The sequence below is a fragment of the Helobdella robusta genome (genome assembly GCF_000326865.2).
Source record: "Helobdella robusta unplaced genomic scaffold HELROscaffold_23, whole genome shotgun sequence".
Classification (NCBI taxonomy): domain Eukaryota; kingdom Metazoa; phylum Annelida; class Clitellata; order Rhynchobdellida; family Glossiphoniidae; genus Helobdella; species Helobdella robusta.
Genome location: NW_008704216.1, coordinates 2,431,550 through 2,454,414, shown reverse-complemented (window position 1 = coordinate 2,454,414; position 22,865 = coordinate 2,431,550). Strand labels below are relative to the sequence as shown.

The 22,865-nt window shown below is 30.8% G+C and overlaps 4 protein-coding genes across 4 annotated transcripts; 2 read left to right on the top strand and 2 right to left on the bottom strand.

Annotated features, from left to right (window-relative positions):
* Window positions 1-2,885: 2,885 nt before the first annotated feature.
* On the bottom strand, window positions 2,886-5,340 carry HELRODRAFT_172434 (hypothetical protein; the record flags this gene model as incomplete). The annotated part of the gene is made up of 6 exons (XM_009019093.1): window positions 2,886-3,047; window positions 3,146-3,278; window positions 3,541-3,659; window positions 4,216-4,286; window positions 4,491-4,647; window positions 4,867-5,340. The coding sequence occupies 6 exons, from the start codon at window positions 5,338-5,340 to the stop codon at window positions 2,886-2,888; spliced, it is 1,116 nt and encodes a 371-aa protein (XP_009017341.1).
* Window positions 5,341-6,552: 1,212 nt separating this feature from the next.
* HELRODRAFT_172433 (hypothetical protein) lies at window positions 6,553-7,722 on the bottom strand (the record flags this gene model as incomplete). Its single annotated transcript, XM_009019092.1, has 2 exons — window positions 6,553-7,198; window positions 7,619-7,722. The coding sequence occupies 2 exons, from the start codon at window positions 7,720-7,722 to the stop codon at window positions 6,553-6,555; spliced, it is 750 nt and encodes a 249-aa protein (XP_009017340.1).
* A 2,116-nt stretch (window positions 7,723-9,838) lies between these two features.
* On the top strand, window positions 9,839-14,966 carry HELRODRAFT_185580 (hypothetical protein). Its single transcript, XM_009019091.1, has 9 exons — window positions 9,839-10,085; window positions 10,669-10,727; window positions 10,913-11,000; window positions 11,253-11,314; window positions 11,586-11,726; window positions 11,986-12,051; window positions 12,566-12,646; window positions 13,175-13,252; window positions 13,759-14,966. Exons 1-9 carry the CDS (start codon window positions 9,932-9,934, stop codon window positions 14,197-14,199), a joined length of 1,170 nt encoding a protein of 389 aa, XP_009017339.1. The 5' UTR covers window positions 9,839-9,931; the 3' UTR covers window positions 14,200-14,966.
* A 3,245-nt stretch (window positions 14,967-18,211) lies between these two features.
* Window positions 18,212-18,907, top strand: HELRODRAFT_78647 (hypothetical protein; the record flags this gene model as incomplete). Its single annotated transcript, XM_009019090.1, has 2 exons — window positions 18,212-18,310; window positions 18,719-18,907. Coding segments are annotated over 2 exons (288 nt in total), but the record flags the coding sequence as incomplete, so codon positions are not given.
* Between the last annotated feature and the right edge of the window lie 3,958 nt (window positions 18,908-22,865).

Below are 22,865 nucleotides of genomic sequence, written 5' to 3'. Positions count from 1 at the left end.
TACCAAATTATTAAACTATGAATAAAAAACTATACTTACAAATATCAAATTTTATTTATTAACATCACCATCAATTTGTACACATCACCTTATCACAAATTTTTACCAACTGTACACTTCCTGTCATCATCAACTTGTACAAATCACCACACCATTGAGCGGCATGATGGCCTAGTGGTTAAGGTCGCCTGGTGCTGTTTCGCAGTGCATGCAGTGGCCGGGTTCGAGTATGACAAAAAAATGCCCGCCTCTCACATGCTTCGTTCGTGATGCATCGTTTTGCACGTATTCATATACGCTGTTTGTGTGATATTCATTCCTCTGAACCTAGGAAGAGTGCAACACATCTTTAACCTTTCAACTGATCGGCAAGTTAGCTCAGATCTTAGATGTCTCGTTAGCGTTGGTATTGCGCGATTCAACACTCAAAGATGCGCAAATGATGCGTATGTAGTATTATTATTAAAATGTATGTATGTATTTTTTATTATTAAAAAATTTATATAGCGCCCTTTAATATCACTCATAGGCACAGGCATTAATTTGTGCACAACATCGCATCATCCACTTTTACATATCAATATTCAAAAATAAGAACATAGCTTCACTTGAAAGTTAATTCATCTGCTTATTTATTGGCAGATAAATAGACTGATTCCATGTATGTTTTTGGTATTAATACAATCACTCATCCACATGATCGTCATTGAATTGTTTAACATCAATATGAGATGACATCAATTCATTCCATCCTTCAATCGCATCTTCACATCACCATTTCTCAAAACCACCTGGTTAAATCCTGAGCGAGTACGACTTGCAGGCAGGCGCTCGCGAGGAGGATTAAGGATGACGTCACCATTCGAGACGTCTCCATCTTGTCTTTAATTTTTCAGTAGAGAATCGAAAAAATGACAGGTTTGAGATTGCGGCTGTTACGTTGAAAGAACGTTCTTCTGATTAATTTCAGAAATAAATTTAATTAAGAAAGTATTTGACTCTTTCTATATCAGTTCGTTCGATTACTTGCAACAACCATCACGATACGCGTGCCAACTGACAACCGGCTTATATAGGCCAGGCAGGATGGAGATCGATGAATGTGGGGAGGGGGGGGTGGCAGGTTCAAGATGTTTCTTTATTGTTCTCCTCTCAGCTAACGATTAATAGATCGCCAAGGTATTCGTTTCGATTATAACAATGATAATGGTGATATTTGTGATGATTATGATGATGTTATTTGTGATGATGATGAAAAATTCATGATGGTGATGTTCGTGATAATGATGACGATTATTCGAGCGATGATAATGGTAGTGATTGTGGCGACTGTGATAGCTACAACAACGAACGACAACGAGAGGGTTACTTTTTCATAGGAAACATTTTTAATAATTAAAAATACCCTACCCCCACCTCGCCTATCTATATGTTTGAATATTTACTTTACTTTTACTATTTATTTTATTTTACGTATAGAATTTAAATATCATAACATCTTTGTTGTTACTCCTTCACACATCTCATCAGTTTCTAAAAGATACTTTCTTAATAAGCATCTGTTGACTAAGATATGACTTAGAGACCAAAGAAGCTAATCGATAGACCAATGAAGTTATTGATAGACCAATGAAGTTAACTGATAGACCAATTAAGTTAATTGATAGACCACTTAAGCTAATTGACAGACCAATTAGGTTAATTGGCAGACCAATTAAGTTAATTGATAGACCAATTAAGTTAACTGATAGATCAATTAAGTTAATTGATAGACCAATTAAGTTAATTGATGGACCAATTAAGTTAATTGACAGATCAATTAAGTTAATTGATAATTTATAGACCAATAAAGTTTATTGGCGTCCAGTTGGTGGTCGAATGAGCTTATAACAGTGCGCGAGGATTTTTATTATTCATGTATATCATTATTGTTATTATTATGATCGTAACTGCCGTTTCTCCATGTACTCATTCATTCTAAATTTTTTATGAATGACGAGCATTGTAGATTATTTCTATTTTATTTTATTCACTATTAAATTATCATATAATATAATATACCTACCAATTGACATCTATTTTTTACTGTTTTTCGATAATAATAACAAAGTTTCTATTATTATTTGTTTTTATAATAAAAATTCTTTTATTACATTTTACTAAGAGTGTACAGCACTGAAATTATTACTTTTTATTACAAACATTGATTTTATTTGACCTTTTGAAATGGCAATTATAGTGCGATTAGCAACAGCTTGTGGTGAAACTTTTTTGACGAATCGGTAGATTTAAAAATTAACCATCATTAAAGAGATTTTATTATTATTATTGGATTAATAAAATTTATCATTTAATGTTATAATTAATTCTATCGGAAACCGATCTTATTGTACTTAGCTCTATTAAATCGACATTTTAGGAATTTTCGAATAACTTTTGAAAGAAATATTATGAAGAACATTATTTTCACGTAACAAATTTTATCATTAAGTATGCTTGAAACATGTAAAAAAATTCCAATTTATAAATTAACGTTTCAACTTGCTGGTCGGATCAACGGGACAGACCAAATTTAAATGACTATGAAATGCCGCTAAATGTCAGGCGTCACACGTTTCCTACAGAGGTGATATAACTTTCCACTCAATTTAAACAGAATCATAAAATAGTAAAATTAAATTTGTGTGTCAATAAAATTCTTATCAAAGTCAGAACAAATTTTCTAATACAAAACAACATTAATCAATAGCATATTAAAAGTTAATAAAATCGAAAATACCAATAGAACATTATCTCCTAATTGCAGCCAATTAACTTTTGATCGTTATATAAATCATCCCATAAGACGTATACAAAATAATTCAGCAGGGTAAACTTTAGTTGCTTCACTTTCCCCTCCTATTAGCAATGTCGGTTAGATTCCTGGTATTTTTGTCCCTGTTCCTCCTATTGCTGAACCACTTATTAACTTTAGAGCTGGAAATTCCGCACTGGCTGGCCAGGGACTCACATGTTTTCCAATCAGGATAGGGAAAGTTAAAGTTATTCTGGTAGTAATTTTCTAATATACGTGTATGATCAAGCGACAGAATGACTCTTTTCTTAACTAATTTTGTTGAATTCCTTGAGGTTGTCTGTTGCTGACCAGCAACAACATTCCGGTCAAATAATGTAGTGGTTGAAGTTGGTGTTGAGATGTTTGCTGGTTGCTGGAAATTTGAAATAGAAAGACTTCGATGAGTATTTTTGATAATGTTTTTAGACCTTTGATTAACACACTGTTTGTTGTTATTAATGTTTGAAATAGTTTCGGATGAGCAAATTGAAGAAAGCTGATCTGGATCTGTTAGTGTTGATTTGTGAACTCGATAAGAACTGGAGAAACTATTTGAATCGTTGTCAGTCTGGTTAAAATGTTTTTGGTTAAAATGTTGATGGTTGAAATGTCGTTGATTGAAATTTTGTTGATTGAAATGTTGTTGGTGTTGAATGAGATTTTGTCGGTTAAAATAGTGATAACTGAATTTTTGCTTGTTGAACATTTGTTGATGGGATTGTTGTTGATGCAGTTGTTCGGTACTGAAAATACTTCCATTTAAAGATTGGTCGTTGTATATTTGTTGATTGGAATGTTGCTGATTGAATTGTTGTTGATTGAACTGTTGTTGGTTGAAATGTTGTTCATTAAAATGTTGATTACATGAATGTTGTTGATTATATTTCTGGTAATGAAAATTTGGGTTATTGAAATAATGTCGATTGAAATTTGGTCGATGTGAATATTTATCAAAATCTTGAATGTTTGCATCAGAGTTTAAAAAATTATTATGATTAAAATTCTTTGTTAGCCAATACTCAGTTGCATGTATGTAATCATACTCCTATCAATATGCAGGCTGTTTTCACTAAACTGTTTTGCTAGTATTCTTTTGGTTGTTAATACTTGCAATGCAACATTTCAATCAACAAATATAAAATGATTAATCTTTAAATGAAAATATTTTCTGTGCAGAAAAACTACACGTTCAATCTCTTACGTCACCATTGAATCTGTATCTACACCCCGGAACAACTCTACAAAATTGATACTTATGTTTAGATTATTTTCAGAACTTATTATAAAGAAACAGTATATATATTTTAAAATTAAAAAAAAAACAAATAAAATTAATTAGATCATTAAAAAAACTAATTAAAAATTTTTAAAATTCTAACATTAGTATAATGATAGTCATCTTCGACTTTTACCTTACCAAGTTCAAACTCCTCACCACCCATGTCACCATCTTCATCATCGTTTTCAAACTTAATGTTATTCATAGAATAGTGAGTTTTAATCAAATTATCACCATCTTCACCATCGTCTTCAAACTTAATGTTATTCATAGAATAATGAGTTTCATTAAAACAAGTTGTCGAATTGTGAATGGAAGGTTCCTCATGATAAATTTCATTCTTTATAGATGAGTTCAGATCCTCATCTTCATTACCATCATCCATATTGTTGTTGTTGTTGTTGTGGCTATTGTCATATAAATCATCTAGTGTATTACTAAAAGTTAATGAGCTATTGTTATTATTGTTGTTCAGGCTGTTGCGATTGTCAATAGTTTTATTGTTTTTGACGTGGCGTTTTCTTTCTGGAAACTGCAAAAAAATACATGATTGGAAAATGTGACTTGGTACTAATTGTTAAATAATAAAAAAAGTAAAATGAAAAAATAATACATTTTTATTGTCCAGCAGGTGACGATTAGCTTCGGAAAAGTTCTTGTTGGAAGCAAAATTTAAATTTGAGTTTATGATACTGTCAAAGTTGTTATTATTATCATTTTGGTTTTCGTCTTTCATGAGTTCCTGACTGACCTGAGTAGACTTATTGTTACAACAGTTCAAAATGTTATTATTATCGTTGTTGTTGTTATTATCACCACCATCATCATCATCAGATATTAATGTAGAACTAATTGAAATTGATGGTTTCACTTTTTTCCTCCGACTACTGCTGCTGCTGTTGTGACCATGGACATAACCGAGGTTCTTGTTTATACTTACAGAGTTAGAACCATTATTGTTACATTTCTTTTGAACAGTAGTAGTGTTGTTAATATTTTTGTTGTTGTTGTTAATATTATTATTGTTGTTACCAGAATCATCATTATTATGATCAACAACTTCCCTGATGTTAACAAGCAACACTTCGTTGCGATCAATCGTGACGGCCAACAGGCCATCCACTGAAAACTGAGATTCGAATTTAAGACCTGATTTACAAAGCAATAAAATCGTCTCACACAATCTTGTTTTCAGCCAATTTTCGGCGTCTGGGGACAAAATCATATTTTTCACAAATGTAAACAAATCTTTATATTTTAACGACGGTAAAAGTATACAAGTCCACTACGCATTCAATTACTTTTGTGAGATAAGCATGGAAGTTGGAGTATAAATAGAGTAAAAAGTGAACCTAGATTAATAATTAAAATAAATTGAAAGTTTTAGATAAAATATCGTAAAAATCTCAAAAAATGTGAAAAGAGAAAAGAAAAAAATTTTGTAATTGTATGAACTAAAATATTTACAAACGTTGGAAGTGTTCACAAAAGTTAGAAATATTTACAAAGTTTGGAAACAATTAAAAAATAAATTTATCGGAATGAAAATCGATGCCTCCTCTTTCCCTTCTATTAGCAATGTCGGTCAGACTTCTGGTATTTTTGTCCTTGTTCCTTCTATTGCTGAAAATTCCTTCTAGAGCTGGAAATTCCGCACTGGCTGGCCAGGGACTCACATGTTTCCCGATCCAGGATATGGAAAGTTGAAGTTATTCTGGTAGTAATTCTCTAATATACTTGTTTAACCTTTCGACAGAATGACTTTTTTCTTAAACACTTTTGTTGAAATTGTCTGTTGTTGACCAGCAACAACTGTTTGGCCGAATGATGTAGTAACTGAAGTTGATGTTGAGGGATTTGCTGTCTGCTTGAAATTTGGAATCGAAAGACTATGATTAGCATTTTCGTCCATTTACATGTGATGTGGGTAAAATCTCGATGCCTCTGGAAACGAAAGACTGGAAGAAAAAAGTGATTTTGCTATGAACCCGACTCAGGAAACGAAAGACTGGAAGAAAACGGAGCTTTTGCTATAAACCCGACTATGCAGATAATGCCAGAGGTCCAATGCTATCCACACAAGTTTTAGTGTTGAAATAAAAACAACTCTAATATCAAGTTGAATTCAATGCAAATCTTATCTTTATCGCCGTCAAAAGGCATGTTCTGATAAAAAATTAAAAATAAACAATAACAAAATTGAAATCAAAATAATGCCAAATACCAATAAAACAATATCTCAAAAAATAACGTCTGTTAAATATTAATCGTTATATTTATCACAAATTACCACAATATATACAAATATATATATCACAAATTATATCACAAAATATGAAATAATAATAAATTCAATCAATAAACTTCAAAAATGTACCATAAATGAGATATTTACAAAGGTTGGAAATATTTACAAAACAATTCAGCAGAGTGAAAGTTAGTTGCCTCCTCTTTCCCTCCTATTAGCAATGTCGGTTAGACTCCTGGTATTTTTGTCCTTGTTCCTCCTATTACTGAACCACTTATTAACTTGAGAGCCGGAAATTCCGCACTGGTTGGCCAGGGATTCACATGTTTCCCGATCAGGATAGGGAAAGTTGAAGTTATTCTGGTAGTAATTCTCTAACATTTTTGTTTTATCTTTCGACAGAATGGCTCTTTTTTTAACCACTTTTGTTGATTTATTTGAGGTTGTCTGTTGTTGACCAGCAACAACTGTTTGGCCGGATGATGTAGCAACTGAAGTTGATGTTGAGGGAATTGCTGGCTGCTTGAAATTTGGGATCGAAAAACTTTGATAAGCATTTTCGTTGATGTTTTGAGAATTATGATTAACAAACTGGTTGTTGTTTTTAATGTTTAAATTAGTTTCGGGTGAGCTAAGGGAAGAAGCATCTGTAGTAGGTGTTGATTTGTTAGAGGCATAAGAACTACAGAAATTATTTGAAGCATTGTTATTCTCGTTGTAATATCGTTGGTTGATATGTAGTCCGTTGAAGTTTTGTTGGTTGTTATTTTGTTGGTGTGAACTTTGTTCGTTGAAATGTGTTGGATTGAAATGTTGTTGGTTGAAATATCGATAACTGAAATGTTGGTTGTCAAAATGTTGTTTGTTGAACTTTGGTTGATATGATTGTTGTTCATAAAGTTGTTCTGCACTGCAAATATTTTGATTTAATGATTGGTCGTTGTATATTGGCTGATTGAAATGTTGCGGATTGAAATATTGCTGTTCGAAGTGTTGTTGGTCGAAATGTTGTTGATTAGCATGTTGAATAAATGGACGTTGTTGATTATAATATGTTTGGTAATGACAGTTTGGGTAACTAAAATAATGCCGATTGAAATTTTGTCGATGTGAATATTAATCAAGATCTTGATAGTCATGAATGCTTCCATCGGAGTTTGAAAAAGTATTGTGGTTGAAATTGTTTGTTGGCTGATTGCTGAGATGCGTATTTGTTTTCATGTTAATATTAGTATCCAGGCTGTTTGTACAAAACCCTGGTGATAAAGTTTCTGAGAATGGGTTCAGATAGTTGTTGTTGTTTATACTATTGTAGTTGTTACCATTACTACTGTTTCCAATGGTTAGTTGTTGACTCATTTTTGTAGAGATCTAAATGTTATTTACTGCGATTTGTTGGATTATATTTATTAATTTAACACTGGATATTGTCCGGTCAAGTTCCCAAGGTTGAATGAATGATCTTTTTTTATCAACTCACTTATATAGACTTGTGGATGCAATGATATAAAGTTTTTTTTTTGAAAATTGTAGACATATTAAATTTTCCGTCGAGCCTTTTAAATTTATTGGATGATTGTCCGCTTTTTTTTCCTCGTGCCAACTTGATGGAAAATTTTTAATTTGAATTAAACGCTGGATGTTGTCCGGTCGAGTTACCAAGGGTGAATGAAAGTTTTTTCTCATCAACTCGTTTATATAGACTTTTGGTCGCCTTGATGAAGGTTCTTTGGAAAGATTTGACCAATTAACTTTTCCGTCGAGTCTGCTAACTTAATTGGATGATTGTACGTCATTGTTTCCACGCGCCATTCTTGACACTTAGAATTCTTGACACTACGTGTCACAAATTTTTTTACCGATCAATCAGTTTTTCATTGGTGACACTTATTTTTGACAGCTCCCTACTTATTACAAGCAAATGATTTTGTAACAATAATATTTTAAACTCTTGGCGCTTTTCTCTTAGATTTCCTTTAATCAACTTTTTTTATTCTCATGATACGGGGAAAATTGAAAATCGATCGATCAAATAATTTTCATTTGAATGTATTGTTGAAATAGTAATGTGATGCTGTAATTTTCTTTTAAGATACCATATAAATGAAGTGTAATTTCAATAAAATGAATATGATGGGATGTACAATGAGTTTATGTAGTACCAAGCCAAACCAAGCTGATAAAACTTTAAACCAAATTAAATTGACTTGAAGGTTTATGGTCGCAATTAGAAAAAGTTTTTAATGAAGATTGTAGACTAATTAACTTTTCCGTCGAGCCTATTAAATTAATTGGATGATTATCCGCTTTTTTTCCACGTGCCAACTTGATTGAAAAATTTTATATTTAATTAAACGCTGTATGTTGTCCGGTCGAGTTACCAAAGTTATATGAAAGTATTTTCTCATTGAAATTCTGTTGATGTGACTATTTATCATGAATGTTGGCTTCGAAGTTAGAAAATTTATTGTGGTTGAAATTGCTCGTTGGCCGATTGCTGAATTGCGTGTTTGTGTTCTTTTTTCTATTAACATCCAGGCTGTTTGCACAAGACTCTGGTGATGAAATACCAGGGAGTGTGTTTTGGTAGTTGTTGTTTTTTCTCGTTCTATTTTAGTTGTTACAACTACTACTGTTTGTTATGGTTAGTTGTTAACTCGTTTTGTTAAGATTTATTTGTTAATTTTTGATTAAATTAATTACCGGTTGTGTTGGGTAATATTGAATTCAAATGATTTAATGTTTATTGGTCTACTCTTAAACTTTTCCATTTTGTTACGATATAATCCAACTTCAAACATCGTTCTATGTAATTTACACTCGATTTAAAAAAAAATTTAAAAATTTATTCAATGCTATTTTTGACACATGAAAACTGAAAAAATAGGCTTTTAAAAACTTCTTCAAAGTAACAAAAAACACATACTTATTTAAATAAAAAATAATTTCATAAAACTCAAATTAAATATCGATATATACGTGTCATGTCATTTCAGCATCATTCATGGGTGACCATCCCAAAACCAAACCATTCCAGTGAGATGGCTGAGATGAGGTAACGACAAAGCACTCGTTCTTGCGCTGCATTGATATCATTCGAATGCATGGAAATCCTCTCCCTCCTGTTGTATATGCAATAATGGATTATAATTATGCAATTAATATATGCAAATTATGCGTACGATGTACGCTCGTTAACCATTGAGAGCACCACTAGAACGATACGGAAATGGCCTTATATACAAATCTAAGAGATTTTGTTAGACAATAGAAGTTAATCAATCAAGCATGTGTTCAATTGAAGTTTCTAGTATCAACTAGCAAATTATGAAATACTTTTTAGTTGAATAGCGTCTGTAATGTCGACACCGACACTGTTTCATTTTTTTTAATCTCAAATTTTTGTGCACACGTGCCACGATGTTGTATCTTTGTTTGACTTGTTTAGTTTTTAAAAGTAAATTTATGCTCAGTAAAAAACAAATATTCATCGTTAATACAGGTCGACACAATCTTCTAACTAGTTCGCCGTTTCATTTCGTTTAGGAAATTCATTCAAAGAAATAAAATGTCGAATTCGAAAGCCATCGACCTGAGCAAATATGACCTCTACGAACTGTTGAACGTCCCTCGCCTTTCCAGCGAAAAACTGGTGAAGAAGGCCTACAGGAAGCAGGCTCTCAAACTTCATCCGGACAAGAATCCAAACAATCCAAAAGCGGGTGGGTGATTGCCGTGTGGAGTAATATGACTTTTTAATTTAATATTTTTAATTTTTTGAACTCTCTTAAATAAAAGTTCGGCTCAGGATTAGGCTGCTTTTTTATTTAATAATTTTTGATTAATGAAGTTTATTATAAATTATAAATAAAAAAAATATATAATCTATATAATGTCAATTAATAATATAATAAATTTGGAAAACAGATTTTACTTTAAAATAATTAAAATTAAATAAATTCAAATTATTAAACTTTATTGATTAATTTTATTTTATTTAATCGCTTAAGGACCATCAATTAAGATTTAATTTAATTAAGGCTTTAGGAGATAGTCTTCTCTTTTGTCATGATCTCTCTGCTTGCATAATATGTACCTATATATATATATATATATATATATATATATATATATATATATATATATATATATATATATATATATATACATTATATAGGTCAGTCATTGTAGCTAGCATCTAAGTTCAGTCTCATTCGTGATTAATCAGTCAATTTATCTATTTTATATAAATTTATTTTGATAATATTATCTTCATTAATTTTATTAACATTAAAAAATTTCTAGCTGAACAGTTCCAGTTGTTACAGAAAGCATTTGAGTTGCTCTCAGATCCCGTTCAAAAAGTAAATTCATAGCTACTTTTTAAGACCAATTTCTAAGATGTTTTTTGTGTGGTAGTTTTTTCTACAAATATTCAATAAAAATTATTCAAAATTTAAGAAAAATGTTTTAATTTATATTTCCTACTTACCATTTCCTTATTTTAGCAGTATCAATAAAAATATGAAATTAATTATCATTTATTCAGGATGAATACGACAGAGTCATCAAAGCCAAGGAGCAGGCAGAACAGAAGAGGAGGGAGATGGATGCCGTAAGGAAGAGATTTGCCGATAGTTAATATTCATACATTTTTTTTATCTTGTTACCCTGCCATATTTGTACACATGATTGCATTTTAGAATGTTTATTTAGTTACTTGGTTTTTATTTAATAATTTGCAGATAACCACTACTTGCTAGTTCTCTTTTTATTAATGATAATTAATTTTAATATTTATTTTGATCTACATCAACTCCAATGGACATTAATTTTGATGGGTATAAATTTTATTAAGTGATGGTGCTGATAAAAATGTTAAAATATAGAATTAGTGGCTGACGAAGCAAAAGTGAAGAAGCAGAAGGAAGAAGAAGATGCTTTCAAACTGGTTTGTATTTTGATATTTTTTATTTGTTTTTTTTTCGTTGCAAAAACTTTTCATTCAATTCACAAATTGTAAAAAATAATATAGTGATCATATTAGCAACAAATTTCAAGATTTGAAGCAACATAATTAGTCTGATACTTTGATTTGATTGGCTCTTCTTAATCCAATTTTTAAATTTAATTTTTTTTGAATAAAATATTTTTTGCTGTCTTCAATTAAAAGCATATTATATTGTCAACAATCTTCATCTTAAACATTCACCACACAACAGCAAGAGGAATTGATAAAACAAGCCAGACTGAATGCAGAGAGAGAACGAGAAGCTGAAGAAGAGAGAGATCGACTGAAGAGAAAACTAATGAAAGAGAGCAAAATGAAAGATGGTGACAATGAGGGTGGGTATAATGTCAAGGTCAGTAATAATTATCTTATTAATAATAAATTAATTATTGCAATATACATGCAAATAATTATTTATTACATTCAATTACATCGCGGAAATTGCGCTTTACAAACTAATTGATTGATTGGTTGATTGATTGAGTAACTTGTTAGTTTGAAGAGATATTTTAAATTTTAATACAAAATTAAAAATCAAATTTTTTTAAAATAAAATTCATAATGTAACCTAATAATTTTTATTAGCTAATTTTTTTATGCAATTTTTGAAGGTTAAGTGGAAGCCTTCACCGGGCCACGGCTACGATGAAAAAAAATTGAAAGCTATTTTTTCAAAGGTGCAACTGATTCATTGCCTTCTTATTCTTCTTTCACGTGTATATGTTAATGTATTGTTAATGATAATAATAATTTCAAACCATATCTTTGCCTTTACAATATAACATTATGGTAAAATTATAATAATTTCTTGGAGTAAAATTTAGAAAGCATTCTCTCTCTCTCTCTCTCTCTCTCTCTCTCTCTCTCTCTCTCTCTCTCTCTCTCTCTTTCTCTCCTATTCTTTCACTTTCTCTCTTCATATTGTATGTATATATTATTTCCAATTTAGCTACCCTGATCTTATTGATACATCTGTTAATATATGTATAATATTATAGGTAGTCTTCATTTATTTATAATTGTTTTAACTTCATGTGAATTAACTTCAATACTAACCAACCAACCATTCAAATTATCTGTTACACGTGAATTAACTTCAATACAAACCAATCAAATCATCTGTTGTTTGTGAATCAACTTCAATACCAATCAACCAACACAATCATCAATCAAATCATCTATTTTTTGCAGTATGGTGCCGTAAGAGAACTGATCCTACCAGCCAACAAGAAGGGTCTGTGCCTCGTGCAATACGCCAAACAATGTCAAGCTGTTGGTGCTTATTGTTATCATCATTATTATTGGTGTTAAATATTATTAATACTTTACTCATGTTATTATTATTGTTATTATGTTATTTATTCTATTGACATTCCTCAGAGGATTGTACTGTGATTAAATGCTTTGTTGGACAAATAACTTTTTAACTCGCTACTGAAACCTTTTTCTGGTTATTGACTGGTTTACTTTTTTTGTGTTGTTTGTGACTCTAATTTTTAACATTAATGATAGTGAAATGATAGTAGTAGTAGCAACAGCGGTACTATCAACTTTTACTAACTAGGTTTTGTGTTTTATTGATAAATTGTGATATATTAATGATATTATATAGTATTAGTAGTAGTAATTGTAGTATTAGCAACAGTTGTAGTAGTAGTAGTAGTGGTGGTGGTGGTGGTGGTGGTGGTGGTGGTGGTGGGGGTGATCGTAATAGTAGCAGTAGTAGTAGAAGTAGTAATAGTAGTGGTAATTGCAATGTTATCATTAAAATTAGATTGTTAAAATTGATATTTTTCAAAGGTTACCAGTTTGGATGAAGCGGGCCTACCGTCATGCCCCATGAAAGTAACGCTGATGTTCCAAGTACAACCGGAACACGTGAGTGGTGTGCACTGTACTGTACTGTGCTGTATAATGTGCTATCATGTATTAACAATATATACTAACAAATGGTTTGTGTGTGTTTGTGTTTGTGTGTGTGTGTGTGTGTGTGTGTGTGGGCAGTGACGGATTTAGACGACAACTTTGATGGGGGCCAATATTTTGAAAATTTTTAAATTTTTATAGGGGCTAAAATTTTCACGGGGGAAGGGGGGAAAATTTGTGGCAGTGTGGCTGACGACCTTTTTTGCTTCCAATTTTTTGTTGATTTTCTCGATTTTCTACTAAAACGGTCTTTTTTCTGGCTTTTATTTAAAAAAGCTTTCACAACGGGTGGGGCCAGTGAAACTCAGCTGTGATGACGATGGTGATGATGATAATTACAATAAAGCTGATGATGTTTTTAATAGTTTGTTGATGATAGAGAAGTTGATGATGATATTGTTTACATGTTGAAGATGATGATGACATTATTTTCATATTCACAAACTTGCTCATCACAGGTTGATGATTTCGACTCATTTGAGCAACTCGTGCTGAAAAACATGCAGAACATGAGCGGAAGCAGCAAAAACAACAATACCGAGAAAAATAATAATAATAATAACGACGACGACGATGACAACTGCAACAACCACCTCCAGGACGGTAGCCTCAACATGAATACGAACGACAGCCGCAACCACAAAAATAAGTGCAATAATAATAGTTTCGCTAATGATGCGAAATGTCATCACACATGTAACGATTATAATGTTAAAAATAGTAATAGACTCAACGACAGTTCGACAAATCACGGGCATCAAACGCCACCCACCTCATCATCAACGTCATCACGAAAAGTGGATCGAGGTCGTGAGAGTGTGCTGGAGATGGAGATGAGAAGGCAAGAGGAGAGACGAAAAATTATTGAACAGATGATGCAAGATGATTTGAACAATTAACTACCCATTGTTGTACATCTACTCATATAGTAATTATTTATCATTGATTATTTTAATATTTGTTTTTATACAGCGTTTCAATAATGTATTAAATTGTTATTTATTGTACCATTGCTGCACCAACTAAGATAAGTATACAAGTACATGATCTGATCTGTTTGTTACCTGTGGTGGTTCTATACTGATGATTCTCTACATTATTATTATTATTATTATTATTATTATTATTATTATTATTATTATTATTATTATTATTATTATTATTATTATTATATAAACTCCGTTGTAGTTCTCAAAGAATAATTCACGTAGCATAAACATTTACTAGAAACATTTTACAACATATCATAATGGCTAAATCAACATATCAAACAGAAACTATTTATACATACATACAGACATACATACATACATACATACATACATACATACATACATACATACATACCCTGAGCTGCATCCTCAAGAGTTCGAGCGGCTACCAACTACACTGTCAAGATGGACGCCAATGATGTCATCTGCATGAATATGTATAACGTTTTACAACTGATGGCCGCATGTAATTGATTTGTGTATGTGTATAATATTTCCGGTTTGTCTGTTGGCGCCAGATCAATCCTGTACATATGGATCGGGGCAAATTTCGTTAGAACATTTTTTAGGTAATACTTTTCCGTGGATATTTTATAAAAACACTTCAAAAGGAAGAAATTGTCTCAAATTTTTTTTTAATCCTTTCGAATACCAGATTATACCCATTTCTCAGGAACTCTACCTCCTTCTCTGACGACTTCTACATCATTTACAAAGTTTAGAGCGAATCTCAAGACCTATCTGTTTGCAAAATTAATTGAAGAGCGCTCTTGAACATAGCGGAAATAGCGCTTTTAAAACAATCGATTGATACTTATAAAATTCTGGTTATGTGATTAATATTAATACAATGACACGAAACATGGCATTACTTGGCTATGGTCTGTTTTAGTAATTGCGGCGTTTAGTTTCACCGTTGGCTAATCGATTTTTGTTTTTAAATTGTTAAAAGTAATCAGGAAATTAATATAAATATCAAGAATATCGAAAAAGTTAGAAAGACACTGAATAATAGATCGGCTTAATTTTTCAGGAATTATCAGTTTTAAAAATTGTTAAGATATAAAGATTTGTTTACATTTGTCGAAATATGATTTTGTCCCCAGACGCCGAAAATTGGCTGAAAACAGGGTTGTGTGAGGCGATTTTATTGCTTTGTAAATCAGGTCTTAAATTCGAATCTCAGTTTTCAGTGGATGGCCTATTGGCCGTCACGATTGATCGCAACGAAGTGTTGCTGGTTAACATCAGGGAAGTTGTTGATCATAATAATGATGATTCTGGTAACAACAATAATAATATTAACAACAAAAATAATAACAACACTATTACTGTTCAAAAGAAAAATAACTATATTGCTTCGAACTCTGTAAGTATAAACAAGAACCTCGGTTATGTCCATGGCCACAACAGCAGCAGCAGTAGTCGGAGGAAAAAAGTGAAACCATCAATTTCAATTAGTTCTACATTAATATCTGATGATGATGATGGTGGTGATAATAACAACAACAACGATAATAATAACATTTTCAACAGTAGTAATAATAATACTACTCAGGTCAGTCAGGAATTTATGAATGACGAAAATCAAAATGATGATAGTAACAACTTTGACATTATCATAAACTCAAATTCTAATTTTGCTTCCCACGAGAACTTTTCCAAAGCTAATCGCCACTTGCCGGACGATAAAAATGTATTATTTTTTTCATTTAACTTTTTTTTATTATCTAACAACATTTAATACCAAGTCACATTTCTAATCATGTATTCTTTTTTGCAGTTTCCAGACAGAAAATGCCACGTCAAAAACAACAAAACTATTGATAACCGCAACAGCCTGAACAACAATAATAACAATAGCTCATTAACTTTTAGCAGTACACTAGATGATTTATATGACAATAGCCACAACAACAACAATGTGAATGATGATAATGAAGATGATGATGAGAACTCTTCTCTAAAGAATGAAATTTATAGCGAGGAACCTTCCACACACAACTCGACAACTCGATTTGATGAAACTCAATATTCTATAAATAACATCAAATTTGTAGACGATGATGAAGATGGTTATGTGGACAATGAGGAGTTTGACCTCAGTAAGGTAAAGGTCGAAGATGCTGGGGATGACTATGATTATGCTAATGTTAGAATACTTTAAATTTTTAATTTTTTTTTTTAAATAAATTAATTACCTTTATTTGTTTATTATTTTTTAAACTTTAAACAATAATCTGCTTGTTTCTTTATAATGAGTTGTCGAAATAGACAAAACATAAGTATCAATTCAGTAGCGTTGTTCAATGGTGGAGATAGAGTCAGTGGTGATGTAAGAGATTGAACATTATATATATATATATATATATACTGTTATAATTTTATATTTTTATTTAATTTTAAATTCTTTATTTAAAAATATATCTATGTTTGATTTTATTTAGTTAAGCATTTTATCATTTGCTTCAATTTTGGCTTTTTTGTTTTTTTTTAAACTAATCAAATAGTCTAAATTTTTTGTGGTTTTAATTAATGAATTAGTCTTATGCCTAAGTGTCTTGGTTATTTCTGAAGACATGGTATGCTGTTGGTGGCTAGGCCCACCCACAACAACTAAGTCTTCAGGTTCAATTCTTGTTTGAGTAATCTGGTAGGGCAACACATCAATGATTTCACCAGAGCCAAAAGTTTATATGGTTCAAAGGAGGACTTTGTATGAAAATTGACAGATTTTTATATGCATGTACTACTGTTTCAAAATGAGTACAATCACGTTTCTTGCTCTTATGTGGTTATGGAATCATGGAAAAATAATTTACTTCCTGCTGATATATATATATATTTATTTAAAATTTTCATGATTGTTTATTGGAAATTGCATAAATTGTTTAAGAACGACTGAATTATATAAATGAAATATAGCTAAATAATTGATAAATTTTCATTGGCAGGTCTCACACAACTCTAGCAACTTACATCTCAACAATTCTTTTCTACATTCCATCAATCAATTGCACAACGACAACAACAGTAACTGGGTCAACCAATCGGAAAGAGATTACCACAGCGACCTACTATCCAGCATTTCAATTGGCAGACTAAAAAAGCAAAAAGCTCATTTGTTGAATTTTCATTCCAATCAGAAGCAGTCACCTCAGCCAATCTTTTCTTACAAGGTTTTACATTTTTAACATGGAATTTTTAAATTTACAGAAACTGTGATTTAAGTAGTAGCACACAATCAGCAGTTTCACCATTCATCATTATTGCTACCTCCTCAATCACCACCACCATCCTCATCATCACCATCATTTCAAAAGTCATCATCAATCATGACGATGATGATTGTCATCTTCGTCATTGCCGTCATCAGAATTTTGCATCATCATCACTTTTATCCCATTTTTCATTACCATTATAATATTCATTATTTCCTTGTTATTGTCATAATAATAATAATGATAATAATAATAAAGATAATAATGATAATTATAATGATGATGATAATGTCATTTTATATAATGCCATAGCAAGCGACTGAGGCACTTGTGTTTATTTCAACAAACACACACACAGGGCATTTAAATACACGTGAATCAACCGATCACACACTCTTGCGTGTGATATGTGGGGATCTCTTTACATTCGAACACGGTCACCGCATCAGCAATGCCAGGCACCTTAACCATTACACCAGCACGCAAACATCCCCACCACCATCATCATCATCATCCTCATTAGCAACGTGCATCATCATTGTCTACGTCATCATAGCATAACATAACTGGATATGAATCCAATTTGGTCATATCCAAAACAATTAAAACCATTAATCCATAGAATCAGACATCCCAAAAAAAAAAGTTAAATTATCATCATTGCCATCATTCAGAGGCGTCTACTAAGGACGGGCTGTTGTGAAAACTGTGGTACGACGAAGACGACGGCCTGGAGGAGGTCTGAGTCGAAGGAGTTGTTGTGCAATGCTTGCGGTTGCTACTACAAACTACACAAGGTGTTTATGCTTGTCTTGGCTGCGTGTCTCTATGTCTGTTTGCCTGTTTGTGATGTATTTGTCTGTTTGTTAGTGTCTTTTTCTTCCCATTTGTCTGTTTGTCTGTCTGCTGAGATTTAGCCTGTCTGTGGGTCTGTCTGTTTGTTAGTTTATTTTTTGATGTGTTTGTTTGTGTTTTCGGTTTCGGATGGCTAACTTTCAAAATTTTTTTATAAATTAGCATATTTTCATTTTTTTTTCCTTCACAGAAGTTTTCTTACTAAATAAAATTTGTTTGGTTTGTGTATCTCTTATGTTTCATTTGTTTTCAAAATTTGTTGGTTTGTTTGATGTGTGTTCAACTGCCAGATATTGCTCATAAAAAATGATCTATAACATCCACCCACCCGTCCACCTACCCTATCCCAGGTTCACAGACCACTGCACATGGCCCACAACGAAATTCGAAGTAGGACCCGGCGGGTCAATCGATCCATGGCACTGACGTCATCGGCGATGATGTCATCGTTGGATGCAGGCAACCTTCTCCACGACAACGGACAGCAGCTGATTGGTGAACATTTGCCTGGCGGCAACCAGCAAATCGTTACTTCATAATGTTATTATTATTATTATTATTATTATTATTGTTTTTATTATTATTGTTGTTTTTATTTAATTTTTATCATTGTTGTTGTTGTTGTTGTTGTTTATATTATTATTTAATAATCTGATGTAAAAAATTGATCTTATGTCTATGTAATTGGATAGTAACAGACACTCACGCACGCGCACGCACACACTCGCACACAAACACACACACACCAAACACACACGCACACAAGCACACACCATTACCACTTTTTAATATTTTGGTTAATCTATGTTTAATTTTCATTTCATGTCATTTTTTTTGAAAGATTAAAATAACTTAATTTGTTCATTCATTTAATTTTTTATTTATTCATAATTCTTCTTTCAGATTTCCTATACATTTTCTTTTTTAATTATTTATTTTATTTTGATTTCAAATTATATATATATATATTTGAATATATATATATATATATATATATATATATATATATATATATATATATATATATATATATATATATATATATATATATATATATATACTTATTTATTTGTACATATGTGTTCACATATATATATATATATTATTGATATATATATATATATATACACACGTGCATACGCACATAAAGTTTCCCCGGGTTTTTGACAATGTTATTCTTACACATGTTTCATTTAATTGCTTTTTAGTTTCACCTTTTTCTTTTAATCTGTACTACACAATCTGTTCATTAAAAATTCTTTATTTATGATCACACAATGATGATGCTGATGATGACGGTGATGATGATGATAATGACGGTGATGATGTAGATCTGATGAAATTAGGAGTATGTAAAAATGATTTCGTTTATGATGATGATGATGATGGTATGATTGTTATTATGATGATGATAATGATTCTGGTTGGGGTGATAATGATGGTTGTATAGTGATAATAGTGATGATGATGATGATGATAATGATAATGATTCTGGTTGTGGTGATAATGATGGTTGTATAGTGATAATAGTGATGATGATGTTGATGATGACGATAATGATTCTGGTTGTGGTGATAATGATGGTTGTATAGTGATAATAGTGATGATGCTGATGTTGATGATGATAATGATTCTGGTTGTGGTGATAATGATGGTTGTATAGTGATAATAGTAATGATGATGATGTTGATGATGATGATGATGATGGCCATAGTGATATTAGTACCATGATGATGATTTCGGTGATGATTATGATGATGGTGTACGTAATGTTTTTTTTTATGTTTTTCTTTTTAATTTTTGTGTTTCCATATTTTTTTTTAAATTTCTATTCTACGTAACTAATTATCATCATTCACCTTTCTCATCATTGATTTATTAATCAATCAATCAATCAATCAATCAATCAGCCAATCAAACATTAATAGCATTTGTACAACTGCTACTACTACTACTACCACTGCTATCATTACTACCACTACTACTACTTCTACCACTAATACTACTACTACTACTACTACTACTCTACTACTACTACTACTACTAATAGTAATACTGCTACCACTGATTCTTGTCATTATTCATTTTATTAGAATAGTTAGAATAGTAGAATAGTATATATCATTGTTAAAGTTAGAATAGTATACAGTTTTCCAACTCATTCTCGAGTGTCTGTATAGAACCTATTCCGGTTTCCTATACAATCGAGTATGAATTGGAATACTGTATATTATACTAACTTTTATAATATAAACAATGACGACAAGGATCTGGTTAGAATTATTGAAAAATGTAATAAAAAACTAACTATCCAACGTTAGAAATTCGGTAGATTTCATAAATTGCTGCATTTGAAGGAGAATATATATATATATATATATATATATATATATATATATATATATATATATATATATACTTATTAATTGAGGATAATTAATGACAGGGGCAACAACTTAGGAGCACACAAACAAACACATACAGTAAAAATAATTTAACTAATTTATCTCAGCCCGTCAAGGCAATACAATCTATACACGTTATACTGTGTTATTAAATGTTACAATTAGATTTTATTTTTTACTAAAATGAATGTACACTGAAATATTTTTATACTTAAGTTAGTGGTATTTTTGTATTACGATATTACTAAATTAATATAATAATATTACTAATGATAATTAAAATGAAAATTATTGTATAATGCTACACGGATGACAAGTTCTTGTAAGATTACTTTAGCAAGAATTGCTAGTATTTTTTATGAGATTTTTGTTTATTTTTACAACACGTAACCACCTAAACTATACAATACTACTATTTATATTACTGCTACTTTACTTTACAATTACTATAGTTACATATTAACATTGCTCTTACAATCCACACGCTAATAAACCAACACTATATCATGTATCACTATTTTACTTTTAATAATACTACTCTAGATATTACTGATTTTTTTGTAATTAAATGTAATTTAAATAAAATTTATTTTTGACAGACGAAAGGCATGAATCAAAATAATATTTTTTAATTTCACACCTGATATATATATAGAGAGAGAGAGAGAGAGAGAGGGAGAGAGAGAGAAAGATGAAAATCAGAGTATGTTCCTCATTAGTTGGCTTCGATTTTTCTAACGGTAGACTGTAAATCATTGTCAATTGTCAAGTTGCTTGAAAAAATTTCTTGACAAAACCAAAATTTTATTTATTTTAAGCATGATAGAACAAAGAACAGAAAAGCTTTTTTCGCTATTCCTATACCATCTTCGAATAAAGCTGTTCTATAATTTTTGTTCTGAACTCAAGAAACTTGACGATGATTTACAATCTACCGTTAAAAAAATCGAAAAATTTAACAGGAAGCTAACTAACGCGGAACATTCTCATCAATAATTGCTTTCTGACGGTCCTAATCCAATATATATATATATATATATATATATATATATATATATATATATATATATATATATATATATATACTTTATTACTTTCTAATATTTATTAACATTCTTTCTTACTTTCATATGTCTATATAATGATACGTTGATACTTTGATTGTTGTACTCGTGTGTGTAATGTTCGTGTCATTTTGTATTATTCATATATATAAATAATATATATATATATATACATATATATATATATTTATGTATGTGTATATTTTTTTTCAATGTTGTTTACGTGTTGTAAAAGTTTTTATTATCCTAAAAAATGTGAAAATAAATTATTTACTATTTAATTTTTGAAGAATTTTTTTGATAAGTGAATTAAATTTAAGTTATAAGAATATTAAAAATAATTAATGTTTTAAATAATATTGTTATAAATAAATATATAAATAAAATATTTATAATGTAAATTAGGAGATCAGATCGATAGTATTATTATTTGCCAAGATTTGTTGAAGAAAAATGCAGGCACGGACATGCACTAATACATGCATACACACACACACATACATACGTACGTGCGTACATACTTTCATACACGTACACACATATATACATACGTACACACATAAATGCACTCACACACATACATACATATATAAATATATACACACACACATACATACATACATAAACACATGCATACAAATTAACATTAAAGAGTGAATGCAAATGAGACGTAATGTTAAACATCCGTTATAATAATTTTGAATGAACCATCTTTTTTAATTACCATTTATAACAATTTTTAACGGTAAGAATAATTATTATAATGGCTTCGAAGTTTATGATGATAATAATCATTATTACTATGAAGATGATGTTGTTTACGATGTTGATGACGTAATAATGAATGAACACGATTGGCTAGAAAAGAATGATGTCAGAGTGATGAGGGTGACTTCTTATACGTCAAATCAAAGGAAAGTCTATTAAAGTTGGTGAGCTGACCATACAATACATACAATGCCCTGCAAATACACAGTTCAGACCAGGTATTAACTGACCATACAATACATACAATGCCCTGCAAATAC